Source organism: Herpailurus yagouaroundi, unplaced genomic scaffold (genome assembly GCF_014898765.1).
Source record: "Herpailurus yagouaroundi ecotype Mexico unplaced genomic scaffold, PumYag 197, whole genome shotgun sequence".
NCBI lineage: Eukaryota > Metazoa > Chordata > Mammalia > Carnivora > Felidae > Herpailurus > Herpailurus yagouaroundi.
The window spans coordinates 5,544,285-5,564,902 of NW_024412428.1; the positions used below are offsets into that span (position 1 = coordinate 5,544,285).

Sequence of the window (20,618 nt, forward strand, 5' to 3'; positions counted from 1 at the left end):
AAAAGTGACTGTGTGGATGGATATATAAATAAATGTGCTCTGTAGACCACAAAGTGCTGTTATATTATGATGGTAATTCAATGATTTTCAAGAGGAGGTTGCCTTTTTGATTATCAAACATCTAAAGTTTTTCTATTCTCCCATTTCACCTTTCTTTCTCATCACTTACCTTTATAAAATATAACACATATAATTACTTGGGATGGGGGAGAGAACTGTTTGCAGATTAGAATTTTTCAGCTCATTGAGAAGACGTTTGCATATGGCAGCTTGGCCATTTACATACAAGAGAAATTCAGGGTTGTTGTTAAGGAGGTGAATGGGTAAGTCTTGGGTTTAATTTATTTTCTTTCCCACCACTCTCTTTCTCCTTAGAGTGCCCAGATCTAGGATGCTATCCTCAAATAGTACCTATAACAATCCCTTGTACTCACTCCTGGGTTAACCATCTGGTTAAACCAGTACCGTGTATGTGAAAGTGTCTGGCAGACGTGTTCTAGTCCTGACGTCATTTTATTTTTGCATCCCCCTCTTCAACTTCATGTTTTTAATTCTTTCACACATCATTCAGACATAGTGAACATTGAGTGTAGGTACACTTAATGTATTTTTAAAATAATGAGTGCCCATGGGGCTTTACTAGAAAGTATGTTATAAAGCCTATTGTCATAAGACAAATCTTTTTTTCAGAAAAATAATGTTGGAATTGGGATTTTTTTTCCCCCACAGCTAAGGATTTGGTGTAAATATATTGCAATCATGAAGATAAAGCTATGTATGTTTTAATAATTTGAGATAATAAAGTAGTAAATGAACTTAAATGAATAGATTTTATTCAACCAACCCTCCTTTTATCCTTTCAAATCTTGAACTCTACCACCTTTGCCCGTACTTTTATTTTTTAGGTTTATTTATTTTGAGAGGGAGTGGGGGAGGGGGAGAGAGAGAGGGAGAGAGAATCCTAGGTAGTCTCCGTGCCGGGAGCATGGAGCCAGATGCGGGGCTTGAACTCAGGAACCGTGAGATCATGATCTAAGCCGAAGTCCAGAGTCGGGACGCTTAACTGACTGAGCCGCCTAGGTGCCCTCCTCTTACTTTTAGTATATGACCTAATTTCCAACATCAGGAAGATTCAAAGCCATCAGGTGAGAACTCTCCCTGAAAGTATTTCTCCTTCTAGCCTTGTTTAATTTCTCCTCAGCATTTCCGTCTTTGCTCTCTTAATTTTTACCTGCCTCTCCCTCTTCCATCAGCAGCTCCTTCGCTCTGGATTCTTCCTGGCAGTGCTTAACCTATTCAGTTCTCTTCCATCTTAAAATAATAGTAACTCTGTAACCTTGCGCATCATTCCAGCTGCTGGTGTACTTTCTCCCTCTCAGATGTCTCCGTTTATTATCTTAGTTTGCTTGTGCCCCGTTCATCGCCAGCTGCTGCAATGCGGACTCTGCCGTTACATCACTTCAACTGTTTTCGCCCGGTCTGCTCTCTGGTGACTTCATCATTGCTAAATTCACTGAACGCTTCTTCACCTCACTAGTCTCCTCCGCAGCTCTCGATACTATTTACTATTCTACCCTTTTTGAAACTCTTTTTTTTTTTTTTTTGACCTCTCTGGCATCACTTTACTCCCATGGCTTTGATTACCGTGTGTGTCCTAATTATAGTAAACGCGTGTCTTCAGCTTTCTCTCAAGCTTTAGACTTGTTTATTCAGCTTGCCATCCTCACTCTGGTATCTCGGATGTGCCGCAGACTCAACCTACACAAAACAGAGCTGTCTTCTTCTTCCCTCGGTCCTCTTCCTCCCCTTTCTTATTTCAGTCGGTAATGTTGCTGGTAACCTGCTGCCTCGGCAGAAATCATTATCTTTGACTCCTCCTCCTTCCTTCTGACCAGTATCCTGTCACCAAGTGCTACTGGTCCTGCCTCGCGCACTCCGGTCCGTGTCCTCTGTATAGAAACCACCGTTGTGCAGCCACCGCCACCGTCTCTCAGCTGAATTACTTTAACGCTGTTTACTTTTCAGTGGCTTCTCTGCCTCCTGTTCTCATTTGCTCTCCCAAAGCATTCAAAAGGCAGCCAAAGATATGTTTTCCCAGTAAAATATAATTGATATTCTCTTATTAAAGAGATCTTTAATGGAGGGCTTCCTGTTATTCTTGGAGTAAAAAGACTTTTATGTTCTGGTTCCTGATTAATGTCCTTAGCCTCATCCCCCGTTGTTTATGATGTCTGTTCTCCTCAAATGCTTTTGTCTCGCCTCATGCGTCTTCACATTGTGTTTCCGTCTTAACTCAAGCCACATACACAAATGCACGTACCCTCACATCAGCAGTTCTCAAACTCCGATCTGGGAACCGCTAGTTACCCCCAGAATCCTTTCAGAGAATCTGCAAGGTCAACATGATTTTCATAGTAGTGCTGTGATGTCACAGTTGACCCTTGAGTACTACGTGGGGGCTGGGGGCGTCGACAGCCTGCCGCGGTCACCACGGTCTAAAATCCACATATAACTTTTAGTTCCCTAAGAACTTGACTACTTAAGCCATACAGATCACATAAACAGCAAATTAAACACATGTTTGTTATGTTACATGTTATTTACTGTGTTCTTAACGATAAAGAAAGCTTGAAAAAGGAAAATGTTACTAAAACTAGAAGAGAAAATATATTTACAGTATTGTATTGTATTTGTTGAAAAAAATCTGCATATAAGTGGACCCGTGCACCTCAAACCCATACTGTTCAAGGGCCAATGGTATTTCCTTTCTCACTGTCCCGTGCGTATACAGTGGATTTTTTTCCCAAAGGTGTCATAACGTGACATCATCGCTCTGCTGGCTAACGGATAGGTGCTTTGTATTCTGTTTTTAAAAGTTCCCATTTTTAAAATCGAATAGGGTAAGTACTGATAGATATGATGAACAAAACCTTGCAGGTCCTCAGTAATATCCAAGAGAGTAAAGGGGTCCTGAGTCAAAACAGTGTGAAAATTGCTACTTAGGCCCCAGTTGAATGGTGTTTCTTCTGAGAAGTCCTTGCTTAGGTCCTCCACCAGAGTAACCGTTGAGTAACCTCTGCGGTTTGCGCTTGCCCTATCATAGCACTTCTATCGAACTGCGGTATGTTAGTTACTTATCTGTCTAGGCCAGCAGACACAGAAAGCTCCAGAGAAGAAGGAACTCTGCTGTAACCCCCATACCGAGCACAGTTCTGAATACATAGTAAGTGCTTAGTAAACACATGTTGAGTGAATCTCTTCAATGGTATTTGGGAGATATGAGGACTATAACATGTTTGAAATTATAACCATCTTGTACTTTACTGATGCATTCATTTCTTAATTTTTTTTTGACCCACCGATATCTGAATGGGTTTTAGGAAGCAAGGTTGTGTGTGTGTGTGTGTGTGTGTGTGTGTGTGTGTGTGTGTTGAGGATACAGTACACACGCACACATGCGTGTATAAAAGGAAATCTATACATAATATCATTGCTGAAAGTCTGGAGCTCCATTTCTGAATCTTTGTCTTCCCCAAACCATGGAGGCTTGGACAAGTCTTTTTATTACTTTGAATGTAACTTTCCTCATCAAATAATGGGATTGAACTAGATTATCTAAAAATTTCTTCCTATATGATACTATTTAACACATGTGAAAAGTGGTCTGTGTATCAAATATGTGGCTTATATTTACTTATATTTTATATTACTAAAAATGCACGTAAATTTAGCTTTATCTGTATATTAAAATAACTTTGTTTTTGCAGGAAAGACGATAAGGACTATGCTTTAAAACAAATAGAAGGAACTGGGATCTCTATGTCGGCATGTAGAGAAATAGCAGTAAGTGAAGCCCTTTTTATAATCATTATTATCATTTGACTCATGAATGTCAACTATGTGGTCTCTGAATTGTATTTGTCACATATACATGTTAATTGAAAGTTGGTAAATATTTTTCATATTGACCATTTGTAGAAAAATATATTTCTTTCCTAAGAGAAGTAAAGGTGGCATGTAGTTCTAGCAAAAATGTCTGCATAAATTCATTTATTTGGGAGTAAGTCAGTCTTATTTGTTTATATAAATATATATTTTTCTGGTAAATGTCACTAAATATTAAGGGTCCAGTTATTATTTCATTGGGTGCAATAAAAGTAAGTTTGTAGAAACCTATATGTTCATTAAAACTAGTATTTCTATTTTAATGAGATTGATGTCATTACATGAACTTAAAATGAGATCGTGTTACTTGATTTTCATTGTATCTGTTCATTTGAATATGTTAAAAATATGCGCTGTTTTCTTTTGGAAACTTAGCTTTCCATATGGCATTAGAATCTCATTTTAATCCCAAAGGAAAATATTCATCTTAATGCACTGTTAAATAATTATTCACAGATTTAAACTGAGTTTTACTTTCATGAGATTTTACTTCAGTTTTTACTATTGTGGCACTGTGGGTCCAAATTTATCTTTTCTGGCTATAATGAGAATATTATAGAATATATATTATAATCTTGTTGCTCTTAGCCCTTGTATCTATCCACAGATAATAGGCTATTGTGAGCTAGATATATTAACTTAGATAATTTTACTCATTTAATAGATTTATACCACTGGGTTTTCATTCATTTGTTGTATGCCATGTTGACAGGAACTAGAGTAGGTAAAAGTAAAGAAACGGAACAGTCAGGGTCCCTGGCCTTGAGTATTTACATGCTGATGAGGAAAGACACTCATATATCTTATAATAATGGTATACCAAGCACAGTGATAGAACTGTATGGAGAATGGGAAAAGGATCTACATCTAACTGAGAAAATCAAGGAAGGTTCCAGGAAGACATGTAAGAATTACCTCCACGAGGGAAGAGTAGAGGTGAGGTGGAGGGTATGCCATGCTGGAAATTACCTTTCATGTAATTGATAGATTTTTAATGCTCTTGAATCTAGAGGAAGGATATCTGTACATTAACTATCAGTTCTTCCAGCATCTACAGTTCTGTATATTCTAGTTAGTTTTAAAGAATTAAAATCCATTGAACTGTGGTCAGTGATGTTAGATGTCATGATAGAGATTATCTTTGGAGGGGTCAGGGAGTGACGGAAAGTGGAGACAAGGGAACTTTCAGGATTCTAGTAATGTGCTGTTTCTTGTTCTTGTTCTGGGTCTGGTTATGTGGGTTTAGTATGTGAGAACTCACCGAGCTGTGCACTTAACGGGTTTGTGTGCTCTTTCTCTGTGTTTATTAAACTTCAGCAAAATGTTTTGAAAACAACTCATTTTAGGAACAGACATTCTTCATGTGTATGTTGATAACTGTAAACGAAGTTAAGCACGGAAAGAAATATGAACACTTATTTTTAACGTATATGATTATGGTTCTTCAACCTAAAGTGAGCACAAATTTTTATTTTTGATGAAATTTACTATTTTTTCCTTTTCGTGACCATTGTTTTCTGTGCCTGACTGAAGAAATCTTTACCCACGGATTGTGAAGATATTTTCCTGTGTTTCCTTCTAAAAGCTGTATAGTTTTGGTTGTACGCTTTAGTTTGGGTTCTGTTTGATTCATTTTTGTTTGTATACATGTGATGTAAGGTTTGAGCTTCTCCCCTCCCCTTGTAAAAACTTAAATGACTATGTAAGTGTGAACTGTTCTGGGCTCTGTTCCGTTCTTACTGATCTCTTTGTCCGCCCTTATGCCATTATGAGGTCACTCTAGCTTTACAGCAAGATTTGAAGTAAGATTGTATAAGGCCACCAGCTTTAGTCCTCTGTTTCAGGATTGTTTGGGCTATTTTAGGTCCTTTTCAGTATCATATGAATGTTTGAATCAGCTCATTTTTATTTCTAAAATATGCATGTTGGGATTATGGTTTGGATCAATTCGGGGAAAACTAATATCTTAATAATATTGCATTCGGTCCATGAAACTCAAAAGATAAACTTTCTATTTTTTAATATTTTCTTTAATTTTTCTCAATAGTGTTTTGTAGTTTTTAGTTGTAGAGAAAACGCACACCTTCTGTTAAATTCATTCCTAAGGACTTCATGTTTTCTGGTACTCTTGTAAATGGATTGCTTTAAAAATTTTTACTTCCCATTTGTTTGCTTCTATACTTCGAATTTTTTTCATATTGTTATTTTCGTATCCATTTTATATCTAAATTCACTGGTAGGTTTTGGTGATATATGCAGAGAAATGATTATGTCATCTATGATTTGGAATAGTTTTACCTCTTTTCATCTTTGTATTTTTTTTCTTATTGCACTGACCTGGCTTCCATATAATGTTGAAGAGTAATGAGGACGGACATCTTTGACTTGCTCCCAGTCTTGGGGAAAGTGTTTTCAGTGTTTCACTATTAGATAAAATGCCAGCTGTAGGTTCTTATAGATGCTGTCAGTCAGACTTAGGAAGCTCTTTCTAGTTTTTTCATAAGTGGTATTGAATTTTATCAGATGCTTTTTTCCTGCGTGTACTGAAATGACCCTATAGTTCTCTTTTATTCTGTTTCATTGGTAGACCACGTTGATTTTTAATGTTTGTCCAATTTTGCATTCTTGAAATAATCCCTGCTTGGTTGTTTATTGCTAGATTTGATTTACTAGTGTGTTGTTAAGGAGTTTTAACTGTATGAGTTTGAAGGATGTTGTTCTATAATTATCTTTTCTGTAATGTCTTTGTCTTTGGTATCAAGACTATGCTGCCCTCGTGAAACACGTTATGCAGCATTTCTTCATCCCCTGTATTCTCAGTTTCTGTAAGATTGGTAGTTTTTCTTCTATAAATATTTGATAGAATTCACAAACTAATATGATATCCTTAATAGCACCTAGTATTTGATATTTTGTATTTTTTATGTAGTTTGTCTATTTCACGCAAGTTGTTGATTTATCAGCACCAAGTTGTTCATATTATTCCCGTATCTTTTCATATCTGTAGCTTCTGTAGTGATGTCCTGTTTCATTGGAGGTTGGTAATTTGTATTTTCTCTCTATATTATCGATCTCTACTCTTTATTATTTTTTTTCCTTCTACTTTTGGCTTACATTTCTTTTTTATCTTCTTAAGGTGGAACCTTAGGTCATTGATTTTTAAATGGTTCTTTTCAATAAGCAATTAAAACTATAAATTTCCCTTTAAGCTGTATTCTACTTGCATTCCATAAGTTTTGTTACATTGTATTTTCATTATCATTTAGTACAGAATGTTTTCAATTTTCTTTGTGATTCTTTTCTTTTATTCATGGATTATTTAGAAATATATTGTTTAATTTTTTAAACATGTGTGGAACAGAATAGAAAACCCAGAAATGAACCCACAAGTGTGTCAGTTAATCTTTGACAAAGGAGAAATGAATTTATAATGGGAAAAAAGACAATCTCTTCAACACACGGTATTGGGGAAACTGGACAGCTATATGCAAAAGAATGAAACTGGACTACTTTCTTAAACAGTACACAAAAATAAGCTCAAAATGGATTAAAGGCCTCAATGTAAGACATGAAACCATAAAAATCTTGAAGAGAGCACAGGCAGTCAATTCTCTCACATCATCTATAGCAACACTTTTCTAGATATGCCTCCTGAGGTAAGGGATACAAAAGCAAAAATAAACTGTTGAGACTACATCAAAATAAAAAGGTTCTGCACAGCGAAGGAAACAGTCAACAAAACTAGAAAGCAACCCACTTAATGGGAAAGATATTTGCAAATCACATATCTAATAAAGGGTTAGTGTCTAAAATATATAAAGAACTGATAAAACTGAACACTCAAAACAAATAACCCAGTTAAAAAGTAGGCAGATGACATGAATAGGCATTTCTCCAAAGAAGACATCCAGATGGCCAATGGACAAAAAAGATGCTCAACATCACTCATTATCAGGGAAATGCAAACCAATACTACAATGAGCTATCACCTTATACCTGCCGGAATGGCTAAAACCAAAAACAGAAGAAACAATACGTGTTGGCGAGGCTGTGGAAAAAAAGGAATCTTCTCGCACCATTGGTGGGAATGCAAACTGGTGTAGCAACTGTGGAAGACCGTATGGAGGTTCCTGAGAAAGTTAAAAATAGAACTACCCTAGGGTCCCCTGGGTGGCTCAGGCGGTTAAGCATCTGACTTCAGCTCAGATCATGATCTAACGGTTTGTGGGTTCAAGCCCCACATCAGGCTCTGTGCTGACAGCTCAGCAGCTGGCCGCTGCTTCAGATTCTGTCTCCCTCTCTCTCTGCCCCTCCCTCCCTCTCAAAAATAAACATTAAAAAAAGTTTGTTTCTTTTAATAAAAAAAAATAGAACTACCCTAGGATCCAGTAATCACACTAACTGGGTATTTACCCCTAAAATGCAGAAACACTTGTTCAAAGGTATACATGCACCCGTGTGTTTATTCCAGTATCATTTACAATAGCCAAATTATGGAAGCAGCCCATAGCTATCGTCAGACCTATGGCATAAATTCAGAATTTATTATTTTTGCCATGTTGTAAAATTTTAATATTATAAATCAATGTCATTTTGAGAATATTGGAGATTTTCTTATCTTCTCACAGCTATACATGGTATTTATTAACAAGATACAGTTTCAAATATTATTTTTTTATTTATTTGTACTTTAAGAGTTCAAATTAAGGGTGATATTAGATGGCACAATTAGAATGAATTAAGTTTGTAATGAATGACATATTAAGATGTTTATATTTTTAGCAGTGATCTTAGTATTCAGGAAATTACAAGAATTTGTTCCCAGTAGAATTAGAAGAATTTAGGTGATTTTTGTGATGGAAACCACTGCTTAAGCTTATTCAAACCTTTTCTTTAATTTTTTTTAACTTAAAATCTTCAAAAAGGCAAAAAAAAAAAAAACAACCTTAGAAAATGTTAAGAAATATGTAACTACATGCTGTGGGCTCTGTATGGGGTGATGAAATGCTGAAGTTCTTTTCATCAGCTTTGAAAACTGGGATGAGTACCAATGTCAGAGCACTGCCTGTAGCACTTAAAGCCCTAGCCAAATAAAACTGTGCTTTACTTGGCTTGACCACTTACTAGCTTGTAGGGCCCAAGGCAAGTTAATTGTGTTTTTGTTTCCTCATCTGTAAAATGGTAATAGTGTCTCATAGGGTTTATTGTGAGGAGCTTAGCATACTTCTTTGGACACAATAAACTCCAGGTAAATGTTAGCTGCTGTCGGTAATGGGTTACCACTACTGCAGCCGCAGCCTAGGATTGTCTGCTTACTTGCATTTGTCTCCCACTGGAGAACCTCAGCAAGTCTTAGCACATTTTATGTCCAGGACCTAGTGTATCTCCCACAGTGGCTGGCATGTAGGAGGTATTTGGTTAATGTTAGCCCTGCTAAATGTAGCACAGCTCCCTGGTTTTTTGGAAGTACTTCAATAGAAATATTTACTTAGATGTAATCCCCCACTGAGACTCGGTTCCATCTCTAATCCCACAGTGACCCATCCCCTGATAAATCTCCGTTTAAAAAACACCCCGCATAGAGTGTCTTACTTACTCACTAATAGTAGTTATTTACTGAGTTAGTTTACCAAGGCTGCCAGAGCAAAATACTATGGACTGGGTGGCTTAAGCAACAGAAACTGACTCTCTCCTGGTGGAACTTGTAAGTCCAAAATTGGAGAGTCTGCAGAGTTGGGTTTCCTCTGTGGCTTCTCCTGGTTTTGCAGACGACTATTCTCTTGTGACCTCTTGGAAGGTCCTGTCTGTACCAGCTGCCCTGGTGTCTCTCTGTGTGTCCTACCTAATCTCTTCTTATAAGGCCACCATTCAGATTGGATTAGGGCCACCCTAATGACCTTATTTTAACTTAATTGCCTCTGTAAAGGTCTTATGTTCAGATACAGTCACATTCTGAGGTACTGGCAGTTAAAGCTTCAACATATGAATGTGAGGGAGAACACAGTTCAGTCCATAACACTTACTGTTACTTACTTACTATGATAATGATAGCACTGACTGTTAATATATTTTTAAATTATTACCCTCGAAGATTTGTTGTCTGACTCATCAGGTAGATGTTTTAAAAATAGAAGTGGATTTTTTTTTTAAGCTTATTTATTTATTCTGAAAGCTAGGGGAGAGGCAGAGAGAGCGAGGAGAAGAGAGAATCCCAAGCAGGCTCTGAACTCGTGCGGAGCCCATTGAGGGGCTCTAACCCACAAACTGCGAGATCATGACCCGAGCCGTAATCAAGAGTTGGATGCTAAACCGAGTGAGCCACCCAGGCGCCCCAAGAAGTACATTCTTAAAAGAAGTAGACTGGTTTTATGATGAAAGCAGTGATCTTAGTCCACAGGTCAGAAGCCAAAGGGTGTTTTGTATGATGCCTGTACATTTGTATATATTTTTTAATTCACAAATTCATTAATCATCAAATACCAAATGAGTGCCTACCAGGTGCCCAGGCAGTGTGCTAGAACCTAGCAGTGAAATGGTGAGCAAGGCACTGTGCCTGTCACTGTGCATTTCACACCCTAGTATATATTTAGACATCTGTGCTTATGAAGTATAATGAGAAATAGCCCCCCCCCCCCCAGTGTTAGGTCTTGGAAGGTATTGGTATTAGACCTTAGAGTGTTGGCTTTGTGTTTTAAAAGTCAATTAATTAGTTTTAAAAGCATTTAAAGCCTGATCGTAACCACTACCCAGGACTATGACCATGAGCAAATTATTTAATACCCTCAAACCACTATTTTCTCATTTATAAGATGGAAGTAATATAAATATTTCATACAGTAATTTATGATTAAGCGAGATAAGGCATGTCCTCTGCTTATTTAGCACCATGTTTGGGCCTCTAGAGAACTTAATAAAGTATGTTGCTGGTTGTTTCCCCCACTTCCCCAGTACCGGAGCTAAGCCTCATCTTGGAAGTAAAATTGAGGGGTTATCTAAGAATAGCTTTATATGTAGGTTTCTAATGGAGTTTGTCGTAATTTCTACCCTGCCACTTTCCAGAAGTGATTTGAAATAGTGCCTGAGAAGTGTGTTCCAATCGTGAGGTAATAGAGAAAACGCTTGACCCAGAACTAAGGTGAACTGAGCACTAGGGTTGGCTCTCCAGCCAGCTGGATTATCCTGGGTGACTCCGAAGTCTAGACTTCCCCTATCAGATTCTTTGCCTTGTTTACTAATTAGGAAATGGTTAATCTTAAATACTGCCCCTTTAGGTTTCTGAGGATTTGTGTGTACTCTCTAAAGTCTCATAGCTTTGAAATTATATTCTAAAAGCAGAAATAGATAACTTGAATTTAATCTTGCTTCTGAATAAAATAATTATCACTTTCCGGAGAATAATCGTTAATGTAAGTGATTTAACATACAGTCCATTCATAGTCTTTCCTTTGCTGAATTCATTTTAGAGTCCCTAATATATTGTTAACATTGTATTTATATTAATTCTTGTTTTGGTAGCAATGTTCTTATAAAAGGTACTGAAGTCGTAAGTTCCAAGACCTTGACTTTCTCACATGGCTGTCATGTATTTGGAACACATTTGGAAGCCACTGTGTAAGTCAGTTGTAACTGATAAATACGTAGTATGAGGCTTCATGAGAAATTTTTTCTTGTCATTGTTGGAGCTGTTGTTGACAAGGTAGGAATACTTTTTAACCTTTTAATCCTAATGGATTATTAGGGCCACATTGGTTATGAAATGAGAATAAAATAAGGAGATAAAAGATTTTAGATAAAAGAATGTCCTTCTAGGAAATGAGAAAGGTTAAACCCATAAAAATGTGTTCTACTTAGATGCTTCTGTCTGCATAAGTTCTTTATTATTTTATTAAAGGCTAAAATATTTTAATCAATTTTACTATATATTTGAAATGCCTGAGAAAATAGGTACCATATCTCACAGAATTACAGATCTTAATTCTTATCTGCTATTTGATATTGATAAATGTTGTATTTTCTAATGTTGTGATTAGTTTTTTTTTTAAGAATTGCAAACTACACATTTAAGTTCAATTGTTTTATGATGTCAAAACATAGACAACTAGCAAAATGGGAGAAAACATTTGTAAATCATTTATCTGATAAGGGATTAATATCTACGCTAAAGGATCACAACAACAAGAAGAAAAAACAATTCAAAATTGGGCAAAAGACTTTGGATAGACATTTCTTCAAAGGAGGTATACAAATGACCAATGAGCACCTTAAAGAAGATGCCTAACCCATTGTTAGGGAAAAGGCAAATCTAAACCACAGTGAGATACTACTTCATATCTGTTACAATGTGGCTGTTATTAAAGAACGGGGAGAAAAAGGAAAAATAGGTGTTGATGAAGATGTGGAGAAATTGGAACCCTCATGCGTTGCTGATGGGAATATAAAATGGTACAGCTGCTGTGAAAACCGGTTTGGTGTTGCCTCCAAAAGTGAACCACAGAAGTCTCATATGATCCACCAATTCCACTCCTGGGTATATTTCCAAAGAATCGAAAGCAGAGACTCAGGTAGCTGCATACCAGTGTTCACAGCAGCATTGTTTACAGCAGCCAAAACATGGAAACAACTCAAGTACATCAGCAGATGAATGGATACACAAAAGATGGTACATACATACCGTGGAATGTATTCAGCCCCAAGCAAGGAAGGAAATTATGACGCTGCTAGTGCTACAGTGTGGCTTAACCTTCAAAATATTATGCTAAGTGAAATAAGCCAGACTCCAAAGGACAGATACTGTATGACTCTAATACTTTAAAAGAGGTACCTAGAGTAGGCAAATCATAGAGACGATGTAGAGTAGAGGTTAGCAGTGGCTGAGAGAAGAGAAGGGAAATGGGGAGTTATTGTTAAATGGGTACAGGGTTTCTCTTTAGGATCATAAATAGTTCTAAAATGGGTAGTGGTGATGGTTGCAAACATTTTGAGGAGACTTAATGCTATTGAATTGTACACTTAAAATTGTTAAAATGGTAATTTTATTTATTTATTTATTTATTTATTTTCCAACGTTTTTATTTATTTATGGGACAGACAGAGACAGAGCATGAACGGGGGAGGGGCAGAGAGAGAGGGAGACACAGAATCGGAAACAGGCTCCAGGCTCTGAGCCATCAGCCCAGAGCCTGATGCGGGGCTCGAACTCACGGACCGTGAGATCGTGACCTGGCTGAAGTCGGACGCTTAACCGACTGCGCCACCCAGGCGCCCCAAAATGGTAATTTTAATGTTATGTATTTTATCACAAAAAATAAAAATGAAATAAGAAAACCAACTAAACAATAACAACAAAACAGATTTACTCAATTATATCTTTTCCAAACAGTTTTTCCTCATCTGTATGGACACTTTTTTTTTTTTTTTAATTTTTTTTTTTCAACGTTTATTTATTTTTGGAACAGAGAGAGACAGAGCATGAACGGGGGAGGGGCAGAGAGAGAGGGAGACACAGAATCAGAAACAGGCTCCAGGCTCTGAGCCATCAGCCCAGAGCCTGACGCGGGGCTCGAACTCCTGGACCGCAAGATCGTGACCTGGCTGAAGTCGGACGCTTAACCGACTGTGCCACCCAGGCGCCCCTGTATGGACACTTTTAAAATAGTGTGGGTAGTTATGAGATTTTTAGGATTATTACCATTGGGTTTTTATTGCCTGTGAATTACAAATGGTGTGGTTTATTTAACATGATTTTCATAGCAAAAATTTTTAATGGATCTTCCTTATTTTGCAGTTACTTCGAGAGCTTAAGCATCCAAATGTCATCTCTCTTCAAAAGGTGTTTCTGTCTCATGCTGATAGGAAAGTATGGCTTCTGTTTGACTACGCTGAACATGACCTCTGGGTAAGGTGAATTGTGGTAGGCATCAAGTCATTGGTTTTAGTCAGGGATTAAAGGTGACTAAAAACAATTTTAGGAGTTTATCTTACTGTGAGATTTACATTTTTTTAAGTAAAAGTGATCTCACAGAATATGGTTGATGAATTACCAAGACTAGGGTATTTTGCTCTGTATTATTACTTTTTGGTCTTATCAATTTCATCTTTGTAACATGCTACAGAAAACAGTAGAATCTGAACAGTATAAACAACTATTCGGTGTGGTATCTTAGCTACAGATTTTTTGATAAAATTTTTAAGGTAACTGTAATAGCCATTTTGTTCTAGGATTTAAAAGCAGCATGTTTCCTTTTACTCTGTAAAGGAATATAAGATGAGAAAGTGGTATCCGTGTGTAGGGAGACAAATACGTTAGAGCTAGTCATTCTGTTATTTGTCATACAACATCAGGCAAGTCTCTTAATGGCTCTGAGTGGGGGGGGGCTCTGAAGTTGTAGGTGCCCCCCCCCATCTGTAAAATGTGATACTTTTCCTGCTTTTCTACAGGATTTTTTGGAAGAGCAATTTTGTATTTGGAAAGCTTCATAAGCTAAGTGTAGTATACAAATCTAACATACTATTAATCATTTCCTGGATATTATTCACACTTAATACCATATTCTAATGTATTCCTTATTTCCATAAACAGAAATTCAGTATTGTACTTACTTGAATTGGGCATGGTCTCGTTTAGGAAGAATTCTTTGTGGAAGACAGCTTCCAGTCAAATCCTTGAAGATTCTCAAAGTCAAGTGATTACAGTCTCTTAGATGAGTTTTATTAGGTTAGCTAATATAATGACAAAAATGATGTTACATTGATAAAAATTATTATAAACTGAGAATTTATTTAAAAAATTTTTTTTTACTTTTATTTATTTTTTTTATTATATGAAATTTATTGTCAAATTAGTTTCCATACAACACCCAGTGCTCATCCCAAATGATGCCCTCTTCAATGCCCATCACCTACCCTCCCCTCCCTCCCTCCCACCCCCCATCAACCCTCAGTTTGTTCTCAGTTTTTAAGAGTCTCTTATGCTTTGGCTCAGAATTTAAATTTATCTTGGCTAAAGAGCTGAAATACTAAGAGCTAACTCAGTATTTGCATTTACTCAGTAGATTGTTTTTAAAACCGGTATTTACGAAAGTCTTGGGCAACTATCAGATTTACTCTATTAATCATAACGGTTATGTTTTTTGAAACTCTGAAGTGCAATCTTGGGGATAAGAGTTTATGATATATAAAATGAAAATCTGTAGCAAGATAGCCAAAACAATTTTGAAATATACTCACAAAACTTATATGCTGATCAGTCAGTCTTGTGTAAAGAACATGTTAACACAAACTACAGTTGAGAAAATAAAACAAGTAAGCGAAAACCCAGTATTACATTGAGTTAATTCATTAACAAGTGCTTCACTTCTGTGAACTCTATTTTTTCTGATATTTAATAAGTAATTTAATAGGATCTTTACATATTTCACTGTGTTTTGTATACTGGCCTATATGTATATTTCTATACTGGCTGTGCATCTCTTGAGATAAATAAAAGAAAACAAACATACATACAGATCTTCCTTGACCTACGATGGAGTTAGATCCTGATAAATGCATCGCAGATTGGAAACATATCAAGTCAGAAGTACATTTCATACACCTAGCCTGATGGCTGAACATCATAGCGTAGCCTAGTCTACCTTAACTGTGCTGAGAACACTTAACATCCCCCTCCAGTTGGGCAAAATCTCCTAACACAGAGCCTGTTTTGTAATGAAGTGCTTGGTACCTCACATCATCTATTGAACACCGTCCTGAACTTGAAAACCAGAATGGTTGTGTGAGTGTGGAATGGTTGTAGCGCGTTGGCCGTTGCCCCTCGCTGAGGTACAGCAGCTGCCGCCGCCTGGCATCCTGAGCGAGCACTGGCCTGCGTGCTGCTAGCCTGGGAAAAGATCACATTTCAGAATTCGCAGTGTGGTTTCTGCTGAATGCTCATCGCTTTTGCTCCATCACCACGTCAAAAAATCATAAGTTGAACCACTGTAAGTCAGGACCATCTGTACTGGTATGCAAGGGATTATAATATTCTGGCTCGGTTTCAGGTATCTTCAAAATAATTTACAGTTTTCATTCAGCTGCACTTTGTAAATGTAAAAACAAAATTTTGAAGTAAAACTAACACAAGTAAACAGTAAATAGTTTGGAAGGAAGTTCACCTCCTGAAAATAGTTTTCAACTCTTGCTAATTTCCAGAATTAACCTCATTTACATAATTTTAACCCTAACGGATTTCAGAAATGGAAACTTCTATGGGTTTCATATACTTTCAGATTTATAAGAAGTATTTTTCACTCTGTGGATTTCTGTTTTCCATGAGTAAATGCAATTTGATTCAAATTATTTGTGTAAGTTATCTGTAAAGAATTGTTTTGAACTGAAAGTAGACATCACATTTTCTATTCTATGAAACTATTGTCCACAGTCAGTGCTGGTTGTAAATATTTTTGTTGTTGTTCACTTCTGTTCTTTTAAAATAAATCTGATCAAATCAAATTGGGATTCTGTTAATAAAAATTTATTAAATTAGTGTGGCCGATATTGAATTGGACGCTCATTCTCAAGCCTAACATGAAATCAAATTATATGATCCAAATTTATGAGAAATTGTGTAGGCTGGTTTATAAACATAATTTGTAATAAATCATGATTTGTAATAGTTGAACATAGGAGATCGTATTGTATTCAGTATAATTTCTAGCTAGTATGTGATATTTAATTTTACGTGTCGATATAATAATTATACTTTCGCAGATTATGCTGCATGCAGTGTTCCCAGATGTGTATACATGGGCATCATTGGCCTTAAGTCAAATAAGTACTTTTAATGTTCATTTTAATAAAAATAAAATAATTCCGTTTACTAAAACCTCCTTTATCCATTTCATTTTCTTATTTTAATTGGAGTGTTGAATTAGCTGGGGTAAGGCAGCAGAGGATAACAAAAACAGTTGCAGTAAAAAGAGTCATTTAAAAAAATCACTTAGGTGTTGGTGAAATTTCATGCTAAGCACTCCGCATATTTTTTATATAGCCCTGGAATAAAAACGAAGGTAAGCGATTTCCCCAGTGTAGTTTTTTGTAGTTATGACATATTGGTAAAAAAGTAATTTGTTAAACCCTAATGAAAATGTTAACTGAAGGGGTGTTTAACTGGCTTAGCCAGTAGAGTGAGCAACTCTTGATCTTGGAGTTGTAAGCTCGAACCTCACGTTGGGGATAGAGATTACTTAAAAATGTTAACTGGAGGAGTGCATATGGCATCATTTATTGTACCTCCCCTACATATTCTTTTCTTCTCACTCTGTCAAGTTTTAATTTTTATAAATAATGATGTATTTTAATCTATTTTTATTAAGCTCTGAAAACCACTAGCTCTTAAGGTGAACAGACTTCATTGTCACACCATTTCTTAGGATGTGTGACAGAACATTCTAGATTATTGAGTTTTAGCTCTATTTTGCTTGACTGTTTTAAAATACTTTGGGCAGATAACAGAAGAAAATTAAAATAGTGTTATGCTGCTAATAAAGTATAGATTAATCATACTACATGCAGGCTGACACTTTTACTTCCCACCAGGTAGTCTTTGCTATATATTTTTTTCTTTGGAAAGTAAAACTTCTTCACTCATGAGTTACTAGTTATTCCTTATCCTTGTTCTACTTTCTATGTCATAAGAAAATAGGAGGTGAAAATGTTGACCTGTAATATAAAATATGTCTGTCCTGTTTTAGTTGTGTTTACTAATGTCAAGAATATGGTTGATATTCACCCATAAATACTGCTCAAGAGTCTGTTCTTCTGCACATGAGGTACCAGGCATATGCCTAGCGTTACACACAGCAGAGTTGATTTCAGCTGATTTGTAGGTGTTCTTGCAGTTTAAGAGTGCTTTAATTAAAACGAAGAAACCTGTCAAGAGAGTTTGAAACATGGGATCTTGTTTCTACTGAGGTACACTTGTTTATAAAGCAATTTTCCTGTTTATAAAATGGTATTGTGTTTTACCGGATGTCCACTAATACTGTTCCTAGAAAGTTTTTAATGAATAGTACAAGGCTATTTTTTTCTCATCTGAATCTTAGCTATTTCTAAATATTTCCAGTGTGAACTGGTCATTTACATGTGATTTCTTTATGCTTCTGTGTATTTTATTGAAATAATTTCCCTGTGTGCTTCCTTTATAACCCATGTATTATAAACAGGCAACACATTTATGCTATGTCAGCCAACCCATAAGTATCTCTTGAAATTTGTTCTGTTTATTTTCTTTTCATTTAATTAGTACAGATAAAACAGATTCTGTTCTTGAAAATTTCTACCAGGTAAACAGGGGTCAAGTATATTCTGAAAGTATTTTTTAATTATACTTTTAAAATAAAATCACATTGCTCTCAACTTCTCTGTTGTAATCATTTGTTTTCTGAGACACGATCATTTGCTCAGGAAATGAAATTTTAGCTTCAGTTAGTAGGAAATTTTAAGTTTATGTTATCCAGCAGAATATGAAATTTTTTTGGATATCTTTGGGAATCCCTGAGTGTTTCTTTTTCTGTTAGGAAAATATTATACATCAAGTGATCTTTCCCTCTTTTCTTTTTTAAGCTTCTGGTGATATTTTTCTTTCTTTCAGCATATAATCAAGTTTCACAGAGCTTCTAAAGCAAACAAGAAGCCAGTTCAGTTACCTCGGGGAATGGTGAAGTCACTATTGTATCAGATCCTAGATGGGATTCACTACCTGCATGCTAACTGGGTGTTGCACAGGGATTTGGTAAGTTGATATGTAGTTAGGTTTAAGCAGAAGGATGCATTTATAGTTGGTTGATTTTCTAGTCGTCTCTACATATCAGTGCTGCATAGACTTACAAACCTTGTAGAAGGGTGAGAGTGCTGTAGTCTCCTTACAGTCTAGCCTCGTGCTGTTTATATGATGCATCCTGCTTCTCTGACGTATACTGGCTGGGGTTCCCTGAAGAGGTGAAAGAGGGCACATTTGTTTTCCTAAGCTTTTGTTTACTTTTCACTTTATAAATGAAGTCTAATTGATTATTAGATGCTAAGCAAACTCTAGAAATCGATATATTTGTGAATAACTTGGAAATGAAACTTCGGAGCCTACTGAAACTAAGTTACATATTAGGAGAGGAGATCTTAATTCAGTCTGCTGGGTTGTTGTTTTTTTATGTTTATTTTTTTGAGAGATAGAGATCAACCTGCTTATTTTTAAGCCCCACTATATTAGTAGCAGACTTTTGACCAGTAACATTTATTAATCATTATTGAGTACATTATTGAGAAGCCTTGCCACGTTAATGCACATTAAATTCTTAAGAATTCCACATGGCAGAATAATTTATGCCTTTTTATAAAATCCGTCTAGCATGAAATTTTCGTTAAATGGTGCGTTGTTCATTCATCTTCCTGGATGTAAATGATTTAAATCTCAAATTCCCCATATTGCATAATTACCTTGTGCTCTGTTGTTCTTTTCTTTGTAAAGGTGGTAACTATAGTAAAGTCTGTGACAATGCCTTCATTCCAGACAGTTACAAACACAGTGCTGGAAGTGATGACTTGGTCTCTGATCACATGTGTCACATAGTCACTAATAGTGACTTCATCACTAGTCACTTAGTCACTCAGTGACGTAGTCAATAGTGACTTAGCTTTTAGCCCTGTAGATGTTGAGATGGAGCTGACCTGCCCCTTGCACCTAGTCTTTCTGAGCTGCTCTGTGTTTAATGCCTTCAGATCAGATGTTGCCGTCTCATAATTTCTTGTGCTTGCATCTATTTTCAACAAATCTCCTCGCAATGTGTTTAAGGCTGCTTATTTTATCTCCAGGTCACATACCTAGAAAGCATTTAGACTAGGACCGGTAACATCAGAAATTCGGTTGAAGGAACTTGTTTCCGTATGCAAATTTTATTTTTAATATTATTAGGGTATTTTATTTACAGTGGAATTACAGAAGCGAGACAAGTCTGTCGGTTCCTTATGAAGCTGAAAGTAAATTTCAACTTTTAGGGGAGTCAACTATTGATACTTTTAAGCTACCGACCTTTTTTATGATCTCTGAAAGAATAAAATATGGCAAAAGGGCATTTTTCCCTAATTATGCTGAGATGACACTACATTTTCTTTTGGTTGTAAGTTATTTTTCATCGTGAAAATATGTCTGTTTGTTAGATGAATACAAGTTGAAAACAAATCAGCATTTCAGTTGTTATGTTAATATATAATATATTTGAACCACTTACAGTAATACCAACTACAGTAGTGAAAATAGTTACAGTTTGATTTTTTTTAATTTCTCTTTTGGGAGAGCTCTTTCTATTGGTGTGGCATAGACAAGTTCTCTTTGACCTAGAGATAGTGTGGGACGCTTCATTTTGGAGGTCTCCCCGTCTTTTAGTGGTGTGCCAAGAGGTGGGGGCCAGTGGGAGCAGTGCACCCTAGATGCCAGCATCAAAGGGATGCACCGTCTGAAGGTGACTTAAAAATAATAAACAGACTTTTATAAGAGAATAAACAGGGGGACACCTGGGTGGCTCAGGCGGCTGAGCGTTGGGCTTCGACTCAGGTCATGATCTCGTGGTTCTTGACTTCAGGCCCTTCATCAGGCTCTCTGCATCCCCTGTCCCCCTTTCTCTCTGCCCCTCCCCTGCTCACGCGCT

General features: G+C 36.5%; 1 protein-coding gene and 1 long non-coding RNA gene across 5 annotated transcripts in view; one reads left to right on the forward strand and one right to left on the reverse strand.

Moving 5' to 3' along the window:
• Nucleotides 1–20,618, forward strand: part of CDK8 (cyclin dependent kinase 8) — a 115,725-nt gene that overhangs the window by 55,609 nt on the left and 39,498 nt on the right. For 3 of the 4 annotated variants that reach the window (XM_040448077.1, XM_040448076.1, XM_040448075.1), the window contains exons 2-4: nt 3,768–3,843; nt 13,730–13,840; nt 18,572–18,712. In XM_040448077.1, the coding sequence (XP_040304011.1) occupies nt 3,768–3,843; nt 13,730–13,840; nt 18,572–18,712 (328 nt within the window). Of the gene's footprint in view, nt 1–3,767; nt 3,844–13,729; nt 13,841–18,571; nt 18,713–20,618 lie in introns of those variants that run through there. The other variant, XM_040448079.1, reaches the window with a different exon arrangement.
• Nucleotides 1,821–20,473, reverse strand: LOC121012758 (uncharacterized). Its single transcript, XR_005782279.1, has 3 exons — nt 19,411–20,473; nt 14,545–14,664; nt 1,821–2,495 (listed from the first exon to the last, which is right to left on the reverse strand). It is a non-coding gene; the product is annotated as an uncharacterized LOC121012758 (long non-coding RNA).